This window comes from Ricinus communis, chromosome 8 (assembly GCF_019578655.1).
Source record: "Ricinus communis isolate WT05 ecotype wild-type chromosome 8, ASM1957865v1, whole genome shotgun sequence".
Lineage (NCBI taxonomy): Eukaryota > Viridiplantae > Streptophyta > Magnoliopsida > Malpighiales > Euphorbiaceae > Ricinus > Ricinus communis.
The window spans coordinates 9,456,132-9,479,396 of NC_063263.1; the positions used below are offsets into that span (position 1 = coordinate 9,456,132).

General features: G+C 33.0%; 4 protein-coding genes across 10 annotated transcripts; 3 read left to right on the forward strand and 1 right to left on the reverse strand.

The window, feature by feature from the left end:
• Positions 1-295: 295 nt before the first annotated feature.
• Positions 296-3,549, forward strand: LOC8277229 (FCS-Like Zinc finger 8). 5 transcript variants are annotated; one of them, XM_015724793.3, is made up of 4 exons: positions 296-646; positions 845-951; positions 1,931-2,926; positions 3,026-3,549. In XM_015724793.3, exons 3-4 carry the CDS (start codon positions 1,974-1,976, stop codon positions 3,177-3,179), a joined length of 1,107 nt encoding a protein of 368 aa, XP_015580279.2. In that variant the 5' UTR covers positions 296-646; positions 845-951; positions 1,931-1,973; the 3' UTR covers positions 3,180-3,549. The 5 variants fall into 5 exon arrangements, with proteins under 5 accessions (XP_015580279.2, XP_048234199.1, XP_015580278.2 ...); XM_048378242.1 differs by having other exon boundaries at positions 297-646; positions 845-2,926; XM_015724792.3 differs by lacking the exon at positions 845-951 and having other exon boundaries at positions 298-646.
• A 4,038-nt stretch (positions 3,550-7,587) lies between these two features.
• Positions 7,588-12,359, forward strand: LOC8277227 (MAR-binding filament-like protein 1-1). Of its 2 annotated transcripts, none has more exons than XM_048377812.1 (4): positions 7,588-8,097; positions 9,739-9,779; positions 9,878-10,018; positions 10,349-12,359. In XM_048377812.1, the coding sequence occupies exons 1-4, from the start codon at positions 7,821-7,823 to the stop codon at positions 12,116-12,118; spliced, it is 2,229 nt and encodes a 742-aa protein (XP_048233769.1). In that variant the 5' UTR covers positions 7,588-7,820; the 3' UTR covers positions 12,119-12,359. The 2 variants fall into 2 exon arrangements, with proteins under 2 accessions (XP_048233769.1, XP_015580283.3); XM_015724797.3 differs by having other exon boundaries at positions 7,590-8,097; positions 9,736-9,779.
• A 548-nt stretch (positions 12,360-12,907) lies between these two features.
• On the forward strand, positions 12,908-18,439 carry LOC8277226 (protein SYS1 homolog). Of its 2 annotated transcripts, none has more exons than XM_025158970.2 (3): positions 12,908-13,438; positions 14,264-14,490; positions 17,951-18,439. In XM_025158970.2, exons 1-3 carry the CDS (start codon positions 13,215-13,217, stop codon positions 17,962-17,964), a joined length of 465 nt encoding a protein of 154 aa, XP_025014738.2. In that variant the 5' UTR covers positions 12,908-13,214; the 3' UTR covers positions 17,965-18,439. The 2 variants fall into 2 exon arrangements, with proteins under 2 accessions (XP_025014738.2, XP_015580271.2); XM_015724785.3 differs by lacking the exon at positions 17,951-18,439 and adding an exon at positions 15,328-15,693 and having other exon boundaries at positions 12,911-13,438.
• Positions 18,099-22,611, reverse strand: LOC8277225 (probable sulfate transporter 3.4). Its single transcript, XM_002528145.4, has 13 exons — positions 22,174-22,611; positions 21,585-21,633; positions 21,276-21,483; positions 20,833-21,004; positions 20,576-20,641; positions 20,366-20,479; positions 20,144-20,260; positions 19,889-20,015; positions 19,517-19,803; positions 19,136-19,326; positions 18,920-19,005; positions 18,604-18,680; positions 18,099-18,499 (listed from the first exon to the last, which is right to left on the reverse strand). Exons 1-13 carry the CDS (start codon positions 22,522-22,524, stop codon positions 18,356-18,358), a joined length of 1,989 nt encoding a protein of 662 aa, XP_002528191.2. The 5' UTR covers positions 22,525-22,611; the 3' UTR covers positions 18,099-18,355.
• Positions 22,612-23,265: the final 654 nt, after the last annotated feature.

Below are 23,265 nucleotides of genomic sequence, written 5' to 3' on the forward strand. Positions count from 1 at the left end.
TTGTTAGGTCTATATATACGATGAACAAGGACGACTGAAATTAATTTGATTTTATGAATTTACCGATGCCCTAGCGTGAGTATATATATATATATATATATATATATATATATGTATGCCCAGAAAAGACAGGTGGTGAAAAGAAATCTTGGTTGTCATCCTACAAAATTGAAAAATAAATGCTAAAGGTATTTCTCTAATACAGTGTATTTCCAGGGATCCGATTCTCATAATCTGTAGCCAGATTCGGGCCAGATTTCCATTGTATAGCTTTTTTTGGGTGTGAATGGTTTACATTTGAAAGAAAGCGGCCTTATCTTCACTGCAACAAAACAAAGGAATACGCATAGTTTAATACAATACTGCATAAAACACGTATTTTCTTGTTAATCATATTGACACTGATAGAGTGAGTATATATCAGAAGTATTACTGCTTCACTGCTCTGATTTTGATGCAAGAGAGAAGCTGATAAAGATAAAATTAGATTACATTAATAAAAGAATTAAAAAACAATAAACTAAAAGGAGAAATATATAGGTGGAGTTGTGCTTGTGCTTTGTCCATATCAGTATATGGCCCTACTTGTATTTTTTGAGTTTCTTCTCTCTGGCTATTCTTTGAAGCTTTAACAGAGAAAACCCAGGTGGGTTTTGCATTTTTGCTATTTTATTTGGCTTCTTAGCTTGTCTTGATCCATTTGATGTTATAACTACTGAATATAATTAAAGTTTCAATCTTTGGCTTCTTTTTGATGTTTTTGTTTATGGGTATTCTTAAAGTTTCAATCTTTGTCGTGTTTTTGATGCTATAATTTTTTTTTCTTACTGTCTGATTATTTCAGTGGAATTTTCCGAGATTTTGAGGTTCTTTGTATGCATGCTGTGGATCTACCTGCTGTAAAGTATTGATCTGATATTGGTTTGAGCACCCTTTTGGGGAATTTTAGTGGTGAAGTAATCGAGATTCCTCGTCGGAGTCTGTCAGTCTTTTGTGTGCTTTACCTTTTGGCCATGATTGATTTTGATTTTCTTGTGATAATCTAAATCTCTCTGTCTTATAGCATTAATGATGCATTTGATCCTGTTATTCAACGACATAACTTGTAGAAAGTTATCTGATATTGATTCATTGGGTAAGAATGTAAAGCTGCTCCTTTGCTGTTTGTCTTTAGACCTATCAGTTGCTTCGTTCATGTTTTATGCAAGGGGCAAAAGAGCAGGGGAATTATTGCTTCCGTATCATATGGAGAATTATCCTCCTTGATCTTGAATAGGCCAAAATTTCCTTATTTCCAGATAGAAATTTGGATTAGTTCTTTGTATGTGAAGATATTTTACCAATATTCGTCAAGGCTTTGACTTAGATAATTACTTTGACTTGCATAATTATTGAATAATCGTAAGTTCATGGCTTTCAAATTTTGATATTGAATATTTTGATAATTTTTATTATTGATTTGTGATTAAAATATCTTAATGCTCCAGTAGTCTCTCTCTTTTATGTTAGGCACTCATCGGATTCCTGGTCCCAAATTTAAGAAGTGGTTTTCTGGAAATTAAAGATCTTTTATTTTTGCTGATAATTCATCATATCATCTTGGGACCTTTATGGCTGTATAAGAAGACTTTCCATTCTTGTTACCTTGTTTTTAAATGCGGTACTCAGAAGTCATTCAAAGCTCATGAATGTCTCGAACCATTGTGACCAAAGATTTGTCATCACCGGGGCATTTTATAATATCTTATGTTCATTGATTAATCTCGTATTTAAATGCTTTATTTCTCAAGTTGGTTGTCTATCGTTTTAGCACTTGTTCTATTGATTTTATGGCTTTCTACTTCTCTTTGATTTTATCAACTTTAACTATTACAGCAAGAATTATCAGTTTGTGTTTCAAGCACTGAGAGGTTCTTAATGATGGTTACAGGGAGAAGCAGATTACTATAGAAGAGGCATGCTTATTCGGTCTAATGGCTGATTCTGCTTTAGAGTCCCATTGCCAATCTGATGCATTAGGTCTGAAACATATAAGCAGTTCATTTTTCAATTTTCCTGGTTTTTTTGTGGGGTTTGGTTCAAGAGGTTCATCAGAGTCTGACTCAGTTAGGAGTCCCACATCTCCTCTTGATTTTAGTTTCTTATCAAGTCTTAGTAACCCATTTAGCCTCAAGTCCCCAAGATCCCCGTCCCAAAATGGCCATCAAAAGAATTGGAATAGCAGTAAAGTTGGTCTTGGCATCATAAATTTACTTGCTGATGAGACCAAACCACCTGGTGTAGTTCTTAATTCTCCGAAGAGGAAGAATATAATCTTTGGATCACAGGTGAAGACTGGTTATTCTGTCAGATCTAACTCTTTGCCAAGAGACTACATGCTCTTGTTACTACCAAAAACCAAAACTCTGAACCGCCAATTAGGTAAATCAAATTCTGAAGCTGTATTTGGGGATGAGGCAGTCCAATTAGAATGTAAACCATTTGAAAACTCTTCTCCAATTACCTTATCCCCCAAATCCCCTTTGATTTCTAAAAAGTTCTGTTCAGAAAATAGAACAACTACTATTACAAGTTTATCATTTTTTGATGATGGAGGTACACCAACAGATGACTCTTTGGGGACCAAATCAAGTTCACTTCCAGTGCCCATTGGTTCTAGCAAAGGATATGTAGGTTCTCTCTCTGCACGTGATATTGAGCTTTCTGAGGATTATACCTGTATAATTTCTTATGGTCCAAACCCTAAAACAACTCACATTTTTGGTGACTGTATTTTGGAATGTCACACGAATGAGTTGTCCAATTTTGACATGGGATCTGAATTACCTCAAGAGACCAACTCTCCACTTCCGTCTGATGAGTTTTTGAGCTTCTGTTACACTTGCAAGAAAAAATTGGAGACCAGAGATGACATTTATATGTACAGGTATGTCCTCAAACTTGCTTGATAGAGTGCCTTACTTTGTTTTTGACCGTCGAAGCTATTTTTTTTTATCATAAATACTGTTCTTTTGGTTCTTTGTAGAGGTGAGAAGGCATTTTGCAGTTTCAATTGCCACTCAGAGGAAATTTTTGGTGAGGATGAGACAGAGAAAACTTATGATAATTCGCCCAAAAGCTCTTCCATGTCCAGCTACCATGAAGATCTTTTTCTAACCAGTATGCCCATTGCAATGTAACACATTCAAGTGATAACAAGTGGATCATCTGTACTTGAAGAGCTGTTTATGTGTATCCCTATGCAGCCATGGATGATCACAAAGATGAAACATACTGTTTTCTGGTTTGTGTTTCAGTCGATGCTACGGACGAGTCCTGGGCAGCAATAGCATAGAGTCTCTATTTTTGTAGTCTGAGGCATAAGCATTACCTTACATCGATTGTTGTTTTTCTATATTTACAATTAGATGGGTTAGAAGTGGCCAAGAGCCCTCACTCATCAGTTTTCTTTCCAGTTCAACATCCTGCCTTTATCAAGAGCTCGTGTAGTTGCCATTTGAATCTCTTAAAAGCATTATGCATAAAGATACCCAATATTCTGTCATCAAATGCCATTATCTTGAGTTATCTTTTTCTTAGCAAATTCAAAATGTTTTCGTTGGAGGGTAGTTTGGAATGTATTAGCAGGGCTAACCTATGTTGTGATTCATATAGAATGATATAAGACTGCTCACCAGATTCAAAAAATTAAAACCCAGTGGTGAAAACTTAAAACTAATACACCATCAGTCACTCCATCCGGAGTCTTTTCCAGTTTCTGTCAACTTGCACCTTCAGTGGCCAGCTTCGAACAAGTTTAGTGGCCCTTCTTTGTTCTTCTTTTTGTCACGTGTCAAGTAACACAGGCTAGATATATTATTGCTGTATATGTGCAAAAAGAAAAAAAAGAAAAAATCAATCAATCTTGGCCAACCTTTTAAGTATGATAAAGGATCGTCCATTTGTTAGTGACTTTGCAATTTGCATTTCTTAAGAAACAATATTAATTTGGCGGACAGCCATTCGTTTCTGAAAAGGCTGACATTAGTGGTCTAATGGAATTGTCTGATATTGGGGAGCTTTCAACCCCACACACTCACACTCGCACTCTTTGCCAATCAATGGCTCGAAAGCAACAATTCCAAGTGGTGGGCTCTATACGGATTAGAGATTTTATAATAACAAAAAAATAAAAAAAGGTAATCCTGCATTTTTTAGATATGCAGAATTTTGTGGAAGAAAAAAGAGAAAAGAAAAGAACAAACAAAGAAGGAAGCTGTTGTAGTGGAAATATTTTATCTTATGGGAAGAATCGATGAGTTTTTTTATTTTCCTTAAAACATTTATCTTACTTTATAGAATTGAGTGCTGATTTATGAAATAAGATTCATATATAATTTTATATGAGATTTAAATTTATGTGTAATTTTATATTTTTTTATTAATTTATTTATTAATAAGTTAGATTTCTAATTAAACACTTATTTCAATTTAAAAAAATAATATATTAATAATAAATTTATTTTCTAATTAGATAATGATTAGTTTTCTAATTAAATAATAATTATTTAAAAAAATATTATATTAGTGAATAAATTAATTTCTTAATTAGATAATAATTTTAATTATAAAAAATAATATTTTTAAATATTATGTTCACTAATAAATTAACTTTTAATTATTACAATAATTTATAATTTTAAAAAATAGTAATATCACTATATTGATAATATTAATTTATATAATATCAGAATTAATAAACAAATACCTTAAAGATAATTTTTATATTAAAATTTAAAAATTAAAGATATTTAAAATAGTTAATTTAGTATTATTGTTTAAAATATTATAAATTAATATTAAATATTTAAAAATTTATTAAATTATATCTATAAATTTAATTCTATAATTAAAATAATAATAACGGTCGTGCAACGTAACAAGTAAACAACTAGTTTATCTATAAAAGACCATTGAATAAAAAATTACACATAATTTTATTATAACATATAAAATTTTATTAATATTGATGAACAAAAATTTGATCTCAAAATTTCTCTAATTCTCACTAAAATCATAATACAAATCAAACTCGATAAATTCATCTAATTAGATTAGTATAATCGATAAGTAAAATCCGAAGTAAATAAAGCTCTGCTATTTAAACTTGAAAGACGGTTGGTTAATGGTTCATAACTTAAATATATTTAGAATAAAATCATAAATTTTCATTACCATTTAATATTTTTATTAAATTTTATTTAGATTCAAATAAATTTGTTTAGTCTAGCATTGCCATGAAAAGAAATAATTAAATAAGAAACTCTCTGTTAGAGGAAATTACACGAGACTTCGAACGTGGCAACCTGCAGTTCTCAGGTTAAAGATAAAGTGCTTGTTCTTTTTCCCACGTGGCAAATCTCACGGGTAGAAATAAAAAAGAAGAAGTGTATTATTATTGATATTATCCAACTTATGTGGACTGGACTGTCAAGAACACCTGATTTTATCACTAATGTCCGGATGCTCAGTAAATGAATTTTTTCTTTTTTTAATTTGTTAAAGATTTTCTTCTTATAATTGTTTTAAAAAAATATAAAATATCATATTATTATACTTTAGTTATTGACATTTGATATTTGACTTCACTTTTAATTGTCTAAATGTTAAATTTAAAGGATAATTACTATTTTTCTCTCTAAAATTTGACATATTTACTATTTAATTTTTCACTTCTAGAAATTTTTATTAAATCCCTCTTGTCTTTTGTAGTAATATTCTAAGAACCCCTTTCTATTAATATGTACATTATTATATTGTTAAATTTGAAATAAAAAATTACAAGTATCCTTTAATCGAAATTTATTATTATTGTTTTATTACTAAATAAACCCAGAGACATTTTCTTCTTTCATTGTTGTGACCCAAAAGAAAGAAACAATCAAGAATCTAAGATCCTCGCTATTTCTATAGGTACTATTGCCTCAAGTGAAACCTTTCACTACTTTACATTTCTTCTTCTATTTATTTTTATCCCTTCATTTTCTTATTGTAATAAATTCTTTTTCTTCATCATTTTTATTTCTCATTTTTAAAATAGCTATTTTCTAATTTTAAAAAAATGTGAAAAATAGTATGTATAAGAAGTCCTTTTGTCGATGAGGCATTTTATCGAACACTTAACGTTTCTAAGAATAACATCTAAATCTAGACACATGAGCCAAATTTTTGAATATCACCGAGCATTATTATATGCATAACCCAAAAGCCTCAGTCTTTTAACTTTTGGTTTGTTTCTCTCCTTTTGAGCTTCTTCTCTCTTTATGCCATCTTCAATTTACAACTCCTTTTCCTTTTACAGTCTATTCATAACCATTTTTACTACTACAGTAGTATAAAGATCAACAATGATGTAATAAAGTAAAATCCTTTGTACTCTTTATTATACTAAATACTTTTAAAGAAAATAATAAATTGGGAAAATTAACAATTGTTTAGTTAAATGATTGATCTGTTGAAGGGATAATAGAACAAGCCTTGATGCAAATCCAAGATAAAAAAATAAAGGTTTGATTAATAGGAATAAATATGATATTAGAGAAGGAAAGAAAAGTGTAAGGGTATAATTGCCATCTTTTTTTTTTTTCCAAAATTAACAGTAATCTGCAGAAATAATAAGAAGGGATTTTAACATAATATCATGAAAAGATAAGGATAATTTAGCATAATTTTAGAAAACAAGGGATCGATTAGTATAATATGAAAAACAAAAGAGATAACTAGTAATTACTTTATCACTAATTTTATATCGCAAAGCACTTTAGTTTGTCAACAATATAGAGTTTTCATGCATACACAATCATAAAATATTAATCTTGAGAATTACTTAAACATAATGATAAAACAAGTTATTTAAAAACATATATATCGAATTATATATCGAAAGCCGTATTCGATGAAAATTGCACGTATAATTTAAATATAAATCTTTCATATATTTTAAGATCTACCTACAATATGGGGTCAATATGTGAACATCATTATTCAAATTTCACCGAGTTAAAAAAAATACTAATTTTAATATATAGAAATAATAATATATATTGAGGTAACTCTTAGGGTACCTTTTGCAATTAACTTGAACTTAAATGCACTAAATCGGGAACATAGTATATAACAAGAGAAAGCAAAATCAGATAAATATCTATTTTGGTACTAGAATTTTACATTATATTTAGTTTGGTTTTAATTTTTTGATATCAAACTCTTAAATTTTGTTTCAAATTAAATTATCTGAAGTAATTCCAGTTAATTTTCGATGACGTATCCGCTGAAATAGAAATATATTTTTTCAAACTCACTATATTAGGTGCTATATCACTAGATAATTGAATTAAGTATGACCTTAATATTTGGTGTATATGTATATTATGCATAATATATTGATTCAAATCGCCATTAATTAAATTGTTAAACTATATGACATTTTATATTGCAAATTTGAAAATAAATTCATATTGCAGTTGAAATATTATCCAAACTTGACCAGCATCCCTTTAGGTAATTCAATTTAATTTGAAATAAAAGGTTTGTTATTAAAAGGAAAAAAATAAAAAATTGGTACTAAATTGAAATTAAGATATTATATTTATTACTAAAATAAAAAATAAAAAGTTGATACTAAATGAAAATATATTGCAAAATTTTGGTACTAAATGAGATAGTTACCACTTACCAAGCAAAATCCACTAAAAACAAACTCTCTTAGCGCTTTGCTTCCCTCTTCTTATCTATTCTTAAAAAATCAAGAAATCAGAACTTCAAAATCTAAAGCCATTAGCATGGCAATGGGAAGCTCTCACCTTTTACAACCTCACTTTCCCTCTTCTTCTTCTTCTTCTTCTTCTTTCTCTTCTCACTCTCATTCCCATTCTATTTTCTTTTATTTCAAGAACATTGACACCAAGAGAAAGAAGAGACCAACAATTCTTGCTTGTAGTCGTCAAGAAGATCCAGATGATATCATTTTTAGCAGGAAGAGAGCTGTTCTTTTTGTGGGTATTTCTGTTCTTCCTTTCTTGCAACTCAGGGCCAGAGCTCTTGACACTTCTTTTACTAGTGAGTTCTTTTCTGGCTTCTGTTTTCATTTCTTTGCATTTCAGAGTTCATTTCTGTTTTGGGATTTTGTCACTGTTGTATCTGGTAACGTGGATTCTTGAATTACTCGTTAATACGAGCAGTGTTCTTGTGATTTCAAGTTTAATTATCTGGTTCTTGGTAGTATGATCTGTGTATGGAAATAGGGCAGACATTGGTTTTCTTAATGTATCATCATTGGATTGTGGTATCTGGCAATAGGTTAAACGTTTTCTCAAATTGTTATTTGGTTACATTTACCTGTTATTGTTACTTGATGTTCGTTAATTTTTTCGTAATGGACTGTATTACTGGTGATTAGCTTCTAAGTTCCTTTCAAAATTAAAATCTCAGATAGAATCTTTTGAAAAGAATAAGTGAAAACGCTTTTCTTATGTTATTTTCCTTAACATCTTTCTGAACATGAATCGCATTAAAATATGTCCTGTCACCGACTTCCCTTCATTATTTGTTGTTCGGCTCTTATTAGTAAAATCTTGTCTTGGAATACGATGTATAAACAAGAAGCAACAGAGGGAAATAACGAACTGACAATGTATCAAATTTATGAATAATGCAGTTTTTGTTTGCTCAAACTTCAATGTTTGGGGTGAATACCTTAAAATGATTCAAGCACGATGTTACACCTTGGAGGAGCTTATTTGAACCAAACCAACAGGAGAATGTATAAAGTATCATAATTGTGGCGAATTACTATCATCAAGAAGTAAAGAGTAGGAAGCAGAAAATTACAACTATCCAAAGATTGATATTTTTGTTCTTAACAACAGTCTTTGATATTTCATATTGGGGTGAACGAAAGCTGATATATAGTTTCACTATAAATGACAGCTACTTGCCTTTCGTTTAGTAAACATTCTAGTGAAAAGAAAATTTATAATGTAAATGAATATGATCATTAATTTATTTATGATGTATCTAAGGTCTTAGATAAGCAATATAATTCGTTTCTTCGTAAAAAATATATGTTTTTATACAAGCTTTATCCTTTTTCAGAAGATTAATTTCTCGTATGACGTTCATGTATTTGAAACTTGTTTATTGAAGTGGATGGCTTTTTAATCCTTCAAGTTCTTAGAGGTTATCAGATATAGTGCTGCTGAATTACCTCTAATTACCTTGCATGCATGTATATTCACTCTCAACTAAGGGAAATTTCTATCCTTTAGCCAATTGTTTATTGGCATTCACAGGAAAAGAATATCTGTAAGCAATGCATTCCATTTTTTTGTTTAGGCCCTTAGCAAAATGGGAAAAAGTAAAAAGGAAAAGGAAAATATGAAATGCATGGCTCAAGGGTATCTTTTCTTTGCAGCGATATTATGTAAGCAAGTATATAGTTTGAGGAGAATTCCTGCATTGTCCTAATTGCAAAAACATTGAATCGTCTATGAAACCTTGTGGCTTTAAGTAATTTGCTGGAAGTGGGGACTTCAGATCTTTTACAGTAAGATAGGGCATATATTATCTCTATATCTGACATGATTCACTCTTTCTCCTTGAAGGACTGATATTTTCTTCAAACTATATTGCTTTTGGAAGCCGATCTGTTTCATCTCACTTTTTTAACTTTATAAGCTTTTGTTCATTTTATTTCAGAAGAAATTGAGCTCAAATCACTTGAGGAGAAACAAAAAGAAGAGGTCTGAATTTCTGCTTCACTTACAATTTAATCCAGACAACTACACTTTTGGTATTCTTAAGTTTGAAATATTCTGAATTCAGCTGTTATCTTGGACAGCTAGCAATTCAAAGATATAAGCCACCAAATCCCTTTCTGTCTCTCCTGAATGGACTTGGTATATTTGGTACTGGCGTGCTTGGTGCATTCTATGCATTGACTCTGAAGGAAAAGAAAGCTGCTGAAACAACAATGGAATATGTAAGCAACTGCTGACCTTCTCTGTCTTGTTTCTTCAAAACCTGAGTCAACCATGATGCTTTTAAAATATTCAAGAAGCACCCCATTCTTAGGGTATTTTCATGTAGAGAGAGGTTAAGGTAAATACTCCTTTTTCTTGGATCTTGAGGACTTAAATATTTATATATATTGTCAATCAGTCTATCTACATGTTAGAAGTGGAATGTATCCTCCATTTCTCCCAAATTCTCGAGTCTAGAAGTTGAATCATGTTTCTTCAATTATGAAGCTAAAGTAATTTTCTCTTGGTCATGTTTCTCGCTTAACACATGAAACTGGTGCAATGCACAGATGACAGACAAACTGAAAGAGAACGAAGCTACTATTGTTTCCTTGGAGAAGAACTTTGAAGCAAAGCTATTAAGTAAACAGGAAGAATTTTCAAAGCAACTGAGAGAGGCAAAGGAAGAACAGCAGGTTCTAGTGAACCAGCTAAATTCGGCTAACAGTACAATTACAGGGCTAGGACAGGAGCTGAAAAATGAGAAAAGAATAATTGAGGAGCTTAACGCTCGAATAGGTGGTCTGGGAGCTAATCTGTCAAAAGCTGAGGAAGACAAGAAAGCTCTTGAAGGAGAGATGGAGGAAAAACTCAATTCTATTGAGGTCCTACAAAATAAGATTAACTTGCTTAGTATAGAGCTTAAGGATAAGGAAGAAAATGTTCAAAGCCTCAGCTCTTTGCTTGCTGAAAAAGAATTGGAGGTGAAGAACTTGAATTCTACCTACAAGGAAACAAAGGATGAACTAGCCAAGGCAGAGAGAGATACCAAAGCACTAAAAGATGAACTTCTGAAAGTTATCAAAGAACTGGAATCTAAGAACTTGGTAGTGGATGAATTGAATTCGACAGTGAGTTCTTTAATGTTTGAGAAAGATGAATCTAACAAGAAGCTCAATGCCGTTCAGAAGGAGTACAATGATCTGAAGTCATCCTCCGAAAAGAAGGCTGCTTTGGATGCTGTCCTGTTGAGAGAAAGAGAAGATGAGCTTGGCCGATTAAAGGAGAAACTTGAGCTTGCTCAGAATGAAGTGAGAGGAAGCCAGGCCATTATTGCAGATTTGATCCAGGCAAGAGAAGATTTGAGGAAAAAGCTTGATACAGAATTGAACAATGTAAAGAATCTGAAACATGAACTTCAAAACAGTCAGGAAGCTCTAGGGAAGTTTAGAAATGAGGCTTCTCATCTGGCAAAAGAACTCGAGCAGTCAAGAAGTAAGTGCACGGTGCTTGAGGCTGAGGTTTCTAGAATCGAGGCTGAATTTGCCAAGGCTACAGAAACAATGCAAAAGGGCCTTGAGAATGCAAAACAGAGTGGTGAAGAGTTGGCTGGTGAGATTATGGCGTTAAAGGAACAACTGAGGAAATCTAAGGAGGATCTGCAAATAGCGTCCCTTGATCTGGGAGCTTTAACAATAGAACGTAATAGTGCACAGGAGGAATTGGTAGATGTCTATAAGAAAGTTGAAGTCACAGCCAATGAACTAATTGAAGAGAAAAAGGTAGCATCTTCATTGAGCAAAGAGCTAGAAAACCTACAGAACCAAGTCATGAAAGACAAGGAAGCCAGAAAGTCTCTTGAAAGGGATCTAGAAGAAGCTACTAAATCACTGGATGAGATGAATCGAAATGCATTGATACTTTCTGGGGAGCTGGAGATAGCAAATACTAGGATTGCTAGCCTTGAAGATGATAAAGAGGCACTTTACAAGTCTCTTACAGAGCAAAAGAATGCATCTAAAGAGGCTCAAGAGAACATGGAAGACGCACATAACATGGTCTTGAAGCTTGGTAAAGAAAGGGAGAGTTTGGAGAAGAAAGCAAAGAAACTTGAAGAAGAATTGGCGTCGGCCAAAGGTGAAATACTCCGTTTAAGGAGTAAAATAAACTCCTCGAAAACTGTTCCAAATGAGCAGGAACATTCTCAGAAAGGTGAAGCAATAAATTCCTCAACAGCCCTTCCGAATGAGCAGGCTTCTCAGAAAGGTGAAGCTGAAGAGAAGGTGACTGTCACTGCGAAGAGAGGCGGCAGAAGGAGAAGAACTGGATCCCAGCAGTGAAGGGTATTATCTGTCATCTGATTAATTCTCTCAATGCTAAATGGTATTTGCTTGTATCATCATTCAACCTAAGCTAAGCTAAATTTATTGCATTGTATAGATGTGATGTTGAGGCATAAATATTGAGGAAATTCTTGTTCATAATTTTTTGTTAAATGCCATTTGTTGTAAGCTTATTATAACAGATTTGTAAATTCTTACAACACAATTCTCCTCCATTAGTTTTCATCCAATTTTCAGAGAGGCGGGTAAGCTTTTTTCTTGGCTATGAGATTATCACATTAATATCTAACAGGAGCATTATTAATCATAAAAGAAGTTCAACAATATCAACATTTTCAGTTAATTAATTAATTAATTCAGTGATCCAGCGAATGCTTCGAAAACCTACATAACCACAGCAAATCAGTTGTTAAATTCTTTTTTTCAGGAGCTGAAATTTATTTATTTTTTATAAAAAAAACAGGTTTGATTTAGAGGAATTATAAAGTAAATTACACATTTAAATATATTTCTGTTAAAACAATTAAGGAAAAAAATATTAAAACAAATTTATAACTGGGGGGTCTGCAGTACAAGAGAGAAAAAGAAAACTAAAAATAAATAAATAAATATATATATATATATAATTCTTCTATGAATTTCTTTTATTATTCAATTATATGTAAATGTAAATATATTATTATATAAAAAGATAATTAATTAGGTGGTAAACTGAGTGCACGTAATTGGAGGTGAGGTGGATAATTGTTGCTAATAATAATAATAAGAAAAAAATATTCCCTTTCTCTCTTTTCATTATTCCGTTCCTGTTGTCTCATATACGACTCTCTATTTCTTCTTCGTTTTCTTCTTCTTCTCTAAATGTATATAATAACTAAATTAAGGGAATTCTTTTCTTTTGATTCTTCGAAAATTTAACAAAATTCTTCAACTTTTTGTTTGTTTGCTCGATTCAATTTCATCGGATCCGATCCCATTTCCACAATCTTCACTTCGTAATTTCTTTTGCTTACCTAAAACCTTAAAGTCCGTTTTTTCTTTTCTTTTTTGGGGTTTAATTGGGTTAAGGACTTAAAAGGCAAGGGTAATAGAGATGTTCTATGGGGCAGTAGTATGGGATCCATGGCAAATAGTAGCACAAATAGTTTGTCTTCAATGCCTATATTATCTAACTCTTGGTTTATTTTTGTCTATTCTCGTCGGCACGCGTGTCTCTCGCATGAGCCTTGTTTATTTCTTTGATTTTGCTGCTATCACCACCTCTACTATCACTGGCTGGTGCGTCATTGCCTCCTTTCTTCTCACCTCTATCGCCGGGTAACTCTTTTTATTATTTCTTTTACTACTTGTATTTTTATTATTAACTGTCTGGTTAGTTCCACTTGTTATCTGAATTATGCTAGTTAAGTAGTTTTTTTTTAATGTTTTATTCTTTTAATTGTTTGTTACTTCATTAGGTACCGTTAGCTTGATTGTTATAGTTAATGGGCTGCTTTTGTTTTGTTTAATTAGTTTTTCATGTTTCTCTTGTTAGTTTAGCTCACACAGTTTGATGACTATTATTAAGGTTTCACTTGAAAGTTTGTTAGTGGCTATCATCAGTGTGATTATGATTATAGATTGGCTATCTACTAGTTGATTATCATACGTCAGTTTCCTGATCGATATTAGGAGGAAATTTAGCTTTTCATAGTGTCTGGTGTCTCTTTCTGATATGATATGCTCTTATTATACTGTATTATGCGTCGCATGGTTTTTTATGCCATGAAGTGGGTTCAAGCAAACAATCTGTTTTAATTTGAATTGGGTATTGGGAATACTATAAAGTCAGCTGTAAAACAATTTGTTGAGGCTAATGTGAACTATCTGTTTCAACATGAACTGAGAATCAGGTTTGAAGTGTCATTTTGGTCAGATAGTTTGAGCAGCTGCTCTTTCTCTCTGTGTTGAGATGCCATTTGTTTCTTCTTGCTGTTGTTTTTTAGTGCCAGAAATTCATCCCCTTAAAGAGTGATCTGAGTGCCTGAGCTTTTTCATGTTTGTATTTTGTATCTATTCTGGATGCACAGATATAGCAACATTTTTGTTCTTATTGTGTGTTAATCTTATACTTTGCTTATTTCTTTCCTCTGATTTGTGTAGAGCTGGATTTATGCTTTACTTGATTGAGAGGGCTAAAAAGTGCTTAGATTTTTCTGCAACCCTCTACACCATTCATCTCTTCGTATGTATTGTATATGGAGGTTGGCCTTCTTCAGTAACTTGGTGGGTTGTCAGTGGTACTGGACTTGCAGTGATGGCTTTGCTTGGTGAATATCTCTGCATTAGACGTGAACTTAAAGAGATTCCAATCACACGATACCGGTCAAGTAAGAGCTGTTCTTACATATTTATCCTGAAAGTTTATTTTTATTTTCCAATGCTTCTTTTATGGCCTTTTCTTTCTGCAGAATACAATTATATATAAATAGCTACCTTTGTGAGGATGAATTTCTGTTTGATATCATCTTTTGTTGCCCAACATTTATCATTTGAAATATTGCTGGTAATTTGGTCTGTGGCCTTAATAGGGCTGTAAATAAACTTGAGTTGTCTTATCCAGTAGTGTGCATCTATATAAAAAGAACTTCCGGTGTGAATGATGCTTCAAGTGGATTCATCAACTATAACACCCAATCCACATTGAAAAGTGATTGTGGGTTTGATGTACTTATAAGAGTCTAAATGAGTTACTACTAACACCTAGGGGTTGACTTTTGAGCCATGTTGGCAGGTCCAACCTCGCCTCTAGTTGTTAGGTCAGTAATTCATGCAGGCTCGGGCTTTACATCAACAGACTTGCTAAAGCAAATGTCTTAATTTTCTTTTGGACTAAAATGCTTATCAATTTTTCAAAAGCTCGTCCTGCATGTTATGTTTGAAGTCTATGCCAAGAGTTTTCCTTGCATGAGTGTTTTCTAGACTTTGGAGAAATTTTATTGAAATTAGTTTAATCAAAACTACATTTGTTTTGCAAAATTAAGCAATGTGACTTTTCGTTTCAATCTCATTGGGAGTGGCTAGCTTAGGGCTTTGGTCATAAAACCTCAATGCTCCCAAGCTGTTAGGGTTGAGGACTGAAGTGCTGAACCACTAGGTCAATGGCCAGGTTTGACTTTTAGTTTCTATTATACCTCGAATAATGATCTTAGACTCTTTCCTTGCAGATGTTTGATTTACAAGGATAACTCGACTGCAGGAACAGGCTTTGTTTTGTGACCATATTTGCTACTTATGTAATGGTTTCAAGGAGATCGTGCATGAAGCGTTTGAGATGTCAAATTGAAATTGTTATACACAAAATAGTTTCAGTCTAAATGTCTAATTCTTTTCTAAGCTGGAGGTAATGATAGAGAAATGTACATTGAAAATGGAGAAGGTTCGTAAAAGATGGAGAGATGGAGCATCTGAGACTAGGTATGAGTTGTGTCAGGAAACTCTTAATTATACATTTATAGGTGGTTTATGGGAAAGATGATGGCTGATGTTCTTCTGATATTATTTTTTGGTTCAATGCATTAGTTTTAGTGACATTTTGATGATTCCATGTATGCCCATGAACTGAGAGAATTTCATTGGTTATATCTACAGATCTATAGGGCTGGTAAACTGACATTCATTTTTTCAATCTTTATGATAGGATTTGTTTTTAAGCTACTTGACATGGTAAAGTTGAGTTGGAAGTCCTAGCTTATATTAGGTGAATCACTTGGTGATTTAAGAATTGGTTAGGGTAAACTTTGGTTTGGTGTTTTGGACATTATGGTTAATTTCTTGATTGTTGCTTGGGCTACTTGAAATCCTTGTCATCATTATAGCTCTCCCTCTCTCTCTCTCTCTCTTTCAAACACATGCCTGTGCATTTGCACACATGCCTGTGCATTTGCACACATGCCTGTGCATTTGCACACATGCATAACACACTCTCTCTCGTTCACGCGCATGCCATCTCTTCTAATGCATAAATATATGCCATTTCTTTCAATAATAGGAGTAGGTTTAGGTTTAGGAAGGCATGATGGATACAGCCACATCTCAGTGTTACTGAGCACTATAACAGTGAAAGATAAAGATATGAGATGGCAGAGTTGGGAGTAAAGAGGATCGTATATGGGGATGGCACTTCATATACTCATCTCCTGTCAGCCTTTGTTAAAATTCCATCCATTTGTAACCATCAGTAAGATGAAGTGTGTTTGCTCATTAACTCTGAATATCAGAGGCAACAAGCCATGGATTGCTGACTTTCCTTGTAGAAAGAAGAAACTTGGTCAGTTATACCAAACATGGATTTTAGCGTAAACCTGTGTAGGGTTGGTTAATTATAAGCAACAGATTGTGTCATTTGGATGTTAGAATCCAATTCTTCTGAAGAAACATTCAATTACTTCAGAAGTATAGACAAAATGATATCCTCTCGTTCCTCATTTCACGCCTGTTTTACCTTAAAAAAAAAAACTGTGGAGTGCTTTGTTGTTGTTATTGATCGATGCATATTAATTGATTGGTTTCCAGCAGCTTTTGAATTACTGAGTTACTTCATCAATCACATTCAAATTATAAATATAATTTTCTTTCCTTTACACATACAACCGCTAACACATTAACTACCATCTGTGCTCATCGTGGAGATGGAGCAAGAGAATCACATGAGAAACATCAGAATCACACTTAATGATCCTGAGAGAGAAAGAGAGAGATAGAATGTGTGATACAAAAGGGCAGTGTAGAATTTATGAGTATCACAAAGCTGAATTTATAGAGCATAGCATAAAACCAAGAACCAGTAATGTTCATGAGATTAATAGTGCTTCTTTTTTGCTCAATTTTGAATCTTGTTGCTTCTTTGGAAATGGCTAATGAGCAGGCAGATGTAGTTGCTGTGGGTGATTGCTTGTATAGGTAATAGTGCCGAGAACTCATTGATTAGCCCTAAGATCAAAACTACTAACCAGTTTTACCTATTTAATGAAGCTATTGGTGAGAGGTTAAGGTTTCCTTTTTCATGTTTATCCTTGTTTGTTGGAGTCACCACAGATTATAGGGCTACATGAACATAAAGTAGTGAGTGGCTTATTAATAAAGTGTTGAGGTTCCTCTCTAGTCCTGAATTAAGGAGCTACACGTGATATTTTATTTAGTGTTTGAGCATCATGTGAAAGCTTTTTGGATCAAAGTAGGGCGTAAGACAGAGTAGAATATGTCCATGATTTTCATTTGTTTTAACAATCACTTGCTTGCTGCTGCTGCAAATTTGATATTTTTATTCTCTAGGTTTGTACTAAATCTTAAAAGTTCAGATTGCAAATGGGTGACGTCTAAATATGGTTAATGGTAAAGACAAAGGCTTATGAGGCTGTTTTTGATTAATGAACCCGCAACTGTTTGACTGTCCATCTTCTTTTGGGCTAAAGAGAGAAGAAAAAAAAAGTATTCATATTTTTGTCTACTGACGACTACAAGAGATTCAATAGAGGGTCCACTTGGATAGCCCTGGATTTTATATGAAGGTGAATTTTGGATCTGTATTTCAAGTGAACCGGTTAGATCTGCTCATGTTCCTCTTTTTTCTTTTTTTCCTGTAGCTATTTTTTTGAAATTTGACTAGTTATATTTTCTAAAAAAGTAATAATAATTAAAAAATATATATTCAAAAGTAGGTGCTTCATATCATCCTCCTCTCTATGGCTGCAGTTCTTGAGACAACCTTGTTACAGTTGTGGTTTTCGTGCTTAGATTGGAAATTTCTGATTTTTCTATTGTTCTTTAACATGGTCTGACTTGCTACAGGAATGGAGCATTGATTATGTGCCCTCACTTTGCCTTATTGATATGAGTTTCAGGATTGGCCGTTTTCTATGTTAACCATTTTTTGGTACACGAGGCACAATGAAGAACATAAAACATCCACAGTTTTCTTCTGTTTTACAAAATATAATTAAAATAAGCAAGTGAACTTACTTGTAAGATATAAACTTCAAAATCTCTTGTCAAAAAGAGCGTACTTCTCATCTATTTTAATAAAGAAAGAGCAATATTTTTCATTGCCTTGCATTCCCGGCAAACAGAAAAATGAAAGAAAGGTCCTCTCCTTGCTCTAGCTCTCTCTTCCTATCTATCATGCCATGATCTGAAAAGGGTTAGTTAACTTTTCATTTCTTTCCATTGTCCTACTTAATTAAGTCTTCTGGGAGGTCATGCCTGTGACTTCCACAAGGCCGAAATGTCGGTAACAGCTTCTCCAACTGAAAGGTAGAGTCCATTTAATCCAAATGAATCCAATATTTTAGACTCTTGTAGTTTTTCCATCACACTTCCAACAGGATTAACTAATACAAGCTGCATGAGAAAATAGATTTAATCAAGTTATATTACCGAAATGTATGCTTGGATATTGACCCGGACAATATTTTTGTTTGGTCATACAGTATTTAGATATATACCTGAAGGGTTCTTTTATCCAGCATCTTTCTGAGTTCGCATACAAAATCAATACCACTTGTGTCTATTGCTGTCACAGCTGAAATCACGGTAAAGATTTTGTTAGTAATGGTACCAAAAAGGTGTCCTGAAACTCATTGCATGAGTAACTACTTTTAGTTGTAATTGAGATGCTAATAATTTTCCTCATACATTTCACTTATGTAAGAAGCGCTTAGATGCAAAAGCGATTCTACTACTGGAATGCATAAATTGCTACTGACATGGAAAAAGATCCTTGTTCTACTGAACAATTCTCTTAGACAAAAAGCAATTTACCTGTCATGTCCAGAATTATGCATTTAAGTGGGCTTTCATTATTTGCTTTTATCCTCTCTTCTTCCTCACGAACCCATCTAAGTATCCTGCAATAGAAGATCCTTTATTTCAGAATAGCATAACCCGATTACTTACTAAAATAATATATAGCAATGATAGTCTAATAATGAACTTGCATAGCAGCATTTTAAGTATTAAGAAGTATGGTGTACTAACCTTTCTTGGAGGTATGTCGAATTTGCAAAGTAGATGGGAGACTCAATAGCAAGTATGAGAATTGAAGGAACTCTTAGAGCTTCTCTGTATCTGTTGAGGCTCTGGTATATCTGAGTTCCTGGTATGTTTCCCATAATTACAGTGTTTGGTCTAGTGACATGCAGTAAAATCTTGAATACTGAGACCCCAACCTGAATTCCGAGCCAAGAAGATATCAGATGTTTAAACAAATACAGCCATTCATACTCAAGAGAAAGATCTTGATCAACTCTAAAAAGTCATCTATATTTCCCAAAACTAAAAGAATTTGAACAGAAAATACATTTCTCCCTTCTAGTATTTTCCCAGACATAGGATAAGCAAAGGAAACAGAGAGCTTACCGCAATAGCAAGACCCAAGGGCACTGAAATGAATAGAACACCCAAGAAGGAGCACAAACAAGCAAAGAAATCAAGTTTGTCAAGTTTCCACAATTCATATGCACCCCGATAATCAATTAGTCCAATCACAGCTGTTATGATGATGGCTGCCAGTATTACATTGGGCGTGTAGTAAAAGAGCGGCATAAGAAACAACAGAGTCACAAGCACAGCTGAAGCCATTACTATGTTCGAAACTGCTGTCTGTGCTCCAGCATTGTAGTTGACTGCAGATCGAGAAAATGACCCTGAAAGACCAATTGAGAAATGGTGGTTCAGAAGTTAGGAATGTCAGGCTGCCAAGAAAGCATTAAGTATATAAAGGATCATCACCTGTTGTAACATAGCATGAAGAACAAGAACCGGCCATGTTCATGATACCAATAGCCATCATTTCTTTGTTACCATCAACTTGATAGTTCTTTATAGCAGCAAATGTTCTGCCTACAGCAATTCCTTCCTGGGGATACAAAAGGAAGACTAAAAGATTTAGCGATGAATAGGATTAGCTTGAAAGGAACCTAAGATGCTGAGATTATACCTATTGTAAAAAAAAAAGGTTTTAATTGCCTGTTTTGAGCAACTTACAGTGAGCGATAGAATTCCAGTTACTATGCCAGTTTTGATTGCGACAGCAAGCAAAGGACCATTAAAATATAGCATGTTTGTTGAAGGTGGATTCAAACCCTTTGGCAAATGACCAATCTGTTAAGCAGAAAAGGAATTCAATTTAGAGAACTTATGTGCATAAAGCACTAGTACAATCGGATGCTCATTTACTAGCAGCAAGCTTAAGCTTGACATTCTTACAATTGAGATTCCTTGAATCTTTGATTTGAGGCAGAAAACCAATAGGGTTGAGACAATAACTGATGTTAGTGGTGCTGCTGCTGATACCCAGAACAGCTTTGGGTTCTTCATGCTCTGTGCCAAACAAAATTGTAAATTTTAAAAACTATACTCAATGATGTGATAGAGATATGCAAACTATCTTTTTGAAAGAAGAATGGAGATACTTACAATATGCCTTGTTGTCAATAGGAACAGCAGGAAACAGACGCCCATAACAATGGTTTGCCAGGACCACTGCAAATTAATTACTGTTAATTTTTTATATGCAACTCTCAAAAGACAGTCCGATTTAATTCCATTCAACAATCTGACCCGAAAAAAGAACTTTTAAAATGAGGAAAGAAATTATCTTTGAGCATACTTCTACTAATTACATATTACATTAGTTAGTATCAACAAATATTTCTATTCTGTGAGAAAATTACCTCATCTTTGTGAGTGAAAACAGAGGCCATAACAGGAACAAATTGCATCTTGCTAGTGAAGTGAACAATCCCAAGCAACCCTTTTAGCTGTTGCAGTGAAACAATGATGGCTGCACCAGCCATAAACCCAACAAGAGTGGCCCGTGATAGAAAATCAATAATAAAACCTAACCTGAAATCATTAAAACAAAAACAAAAAAGTCACATTTAAGAACAAAAGAACCATGTTTCCTTCAACCATACAATTTTGTAAAAGAAAATGACAGTGCTTAAAGTTGCTACAAATTTCAGTGTATCTCAATATTTCCCAAGAAAAGCAAGTCTTTATGGGAACTATAGAAATTTAATAAAAGTCAACATCAACAGAAGCTCTTAGCACAAAATTCCAAGAAAACCCATAGCTATCAAATTCTTATAAAAAGGAAAGGTGATAGAATCTTTACCTTAGTAGACCTAAAGAAGCCTGAAAAACACCAGCAAAGAAGGTAGCAGTGAAGGCTAATTTCAGATAAAGAATTTGATCATCAGTTGGAGAAACTGCCTCACTAAGCATAGAACCCATCACCAATGATGCAATAGATACTGGACCAACACCAAGGTGCCTTGAGCTTCCAAGAATTGAGTATATCAATGGAGGTACAAAGCTTGAATCTACATCAAAATAACCCATTATAAATTTTCATTTTAAAAAGAATCACAGAAATTCAAACATTCTCCATTTGTTCATAAGGAAATCCTATATCAATGCTTACATAACCCAATAATAGGTGGCAAATTTGCTAGTTTTGCATAACTGATTCCCTGCAATATAGAAAGAACTATATCAGATCACTGGAAAGAAAGAAGCATTCACATTCAATTTACAGTTAACCCAGGTAAAGTCTTTTCTTAAAATTTTTTAATAACAATATTAATAAAATAAAAGGCCATTAAAAATTATCTTCATCAAGTGAATGCCACTGAAAATAACCATGTCATATCAATGTTCTCTTTTTATAAAAATAGAAAAGATAAAAGAACAAATAAAGTTCACATGAGTTGCTAATACAAGAATCATGCTCCTAGATAAAACAAGAACAGAATATAATGAGAACAAAAATTCACCAATAAAAATAAACCCATTTCACACTAGCCACTACAACACTGAATTAAAAAGTTAACTTCCAGACTAATGATCCAAAAAACAAAAGCTCAAAGGAATATATGGCAGCACCAACTCAGAATTCTTTGTCCACAAAACTCATAAATCAATATGTATATGTACATGCATGTATATATATATATATATATTATATACAAACGACACATATCTTACATATATGCATAATTTATGGTACTAACCTGAGGAATTGCAAGACTGGCAATGGTGAGACCAGAAATGATATCAGACCTGAAGAGCTTTAAACTATACTGAGGACCCCACTGAAAGATGGGAAACAAGAATTGAAGACCCAAAATCAGTTTCTTAGACCATGTTTGGTTCTTGAATCTATAGAGAGGATCGTCAGGGAAAAAGATCTCAGCGAGCCTTTGTTTCAGTTTTTGGAAGGAGGGTTTTTTGGGTGGCAAGCAAACACTGTGTATCTCCATGGTTGTTTGTGGCATTACTACCGTTGCTGCTTGATCATTAGCAATTCTGAGACCGGTGTCGTGACAAGGGACATCTTCTACTCTATTAGAGTTTACAACCATTCTTTTCTTTTCTGTTTCTTTTTCCTTTTAGCAAAAGCTATAACAGAGAAGTGGAAACTCAATCTGTTGAAGGAAGCGATCGGCATGGTTTCAATTTATAGAGAGACTTACATGAAGAAAGAGGGAGGAATATGTGTCAGGATGGCAGTTACCAAGCAGTTGTCTGCATTTGTTGGGTAGGGGCATTTTGGTCATTTACTTGTGTTTCTTTTTTGAAAATAAGTTGTTTTTATTTAATATTAGAAGGAAAAGAAAAAACTTTCATATATAACACTTAATTGCTGGGCTCACTTTTAAAATAGTCTAATTAACCATTATTAAAAGTTTAGTAAAATCCCATGTGTTTTTTGGTATGGGGGTAGTTTGGTCATGCTGAGTGCTTGGGGTAAAATATATATATATATATATATATATATATTAATTTGGTTGGGAATGTAGATTTTATTTAAATGCTTTTTGTTTTTTTATAATAACTTTTTTGTAAAAAGGTGTGTGATTGTCAAATTCATAATCCCCACAATTATTCCATTTTATATATTTTTTTGTTTAGTAGAATAACAAATTAGTTAAAGCAGAAACAAATGCACCTACAAACTTAGTGGTGGGTCGTAAATATATCTCTTTAGTTTTGCCTAAAACTCAAATAAAAGCAGGTTATCTGAATCTTAGACAATTATTTCCTTTTACTAATTTTCACAACTAAATATATATATATATATATATATATATATATATATATAT

Coding starts and splice junctions, on each gene's coding strand:
- LOC8277229 (XM_015724793.3), top strand. CDS start 1,974: ATGGCTGATTCTGCTTTAGAGTCCCATTGCCAATCTGATGCATTAGGT. Junction 2,927..3,025: donor GATGACATTTATATGTACAG/GTATGTCCTCAA, acceptor GGTTCTTTGTAG/AGGTGAGAAGGCATTTTGCA.
- LOC8277227 (XM_015724797.3), top strand. CDS start 7,821: ATGGCAATGGGAAGCTCTCACCTTTTACAACCTCACTTTCCCTCTTCT. Junction 9,780..9,877: donor AGGAGAAACAAAAAGAAGAG/GTCTGAATTTCT, acceptor TATCTTGGACAG/CTAGCAATTCAAAGATATAA. Junction 10,019..10,348: donor CTGAAACAACAATGGAATAT/GTAAGCAACTGC, acceptor TGCAATGCACAG/ATGACAGACAAACTGAAAGA.
- LOC8277226 (XM_025158970.2), top strand. CDS start 13,215: ATGTTCTATGGGGCAGTAGTATGGGATCCATGGCAAATAGTAGCACAA. Junction 13,439..14,263: donor CTTCTCACCTCTATCGCCGG/GTAACTCTTTTT, acceptor TGATTTGTGTAG/AGCTGGATTTATGCTTTACT.
- LOC8277225 (XM_002528145.4), bottom strand. CDS start 22,524: ATGGTTGTAAACTCTAATAGAGTAGAAGATGTCCCTTGTCACGACACC. Junction 20,480..20,575: donor TATTGACAACAAGGCATATT/GTAAGTATCTCC, acceptor TGTTTGGCACAG/AGCATGAAGAACCCAAAGCT. Junction 18,681..18,919: donor CATAATTCTGGACATGACAG/GTAAATTGCTTT, acceptor CCGTGATTTCAG/CTGTGACAGCAATAGACACA.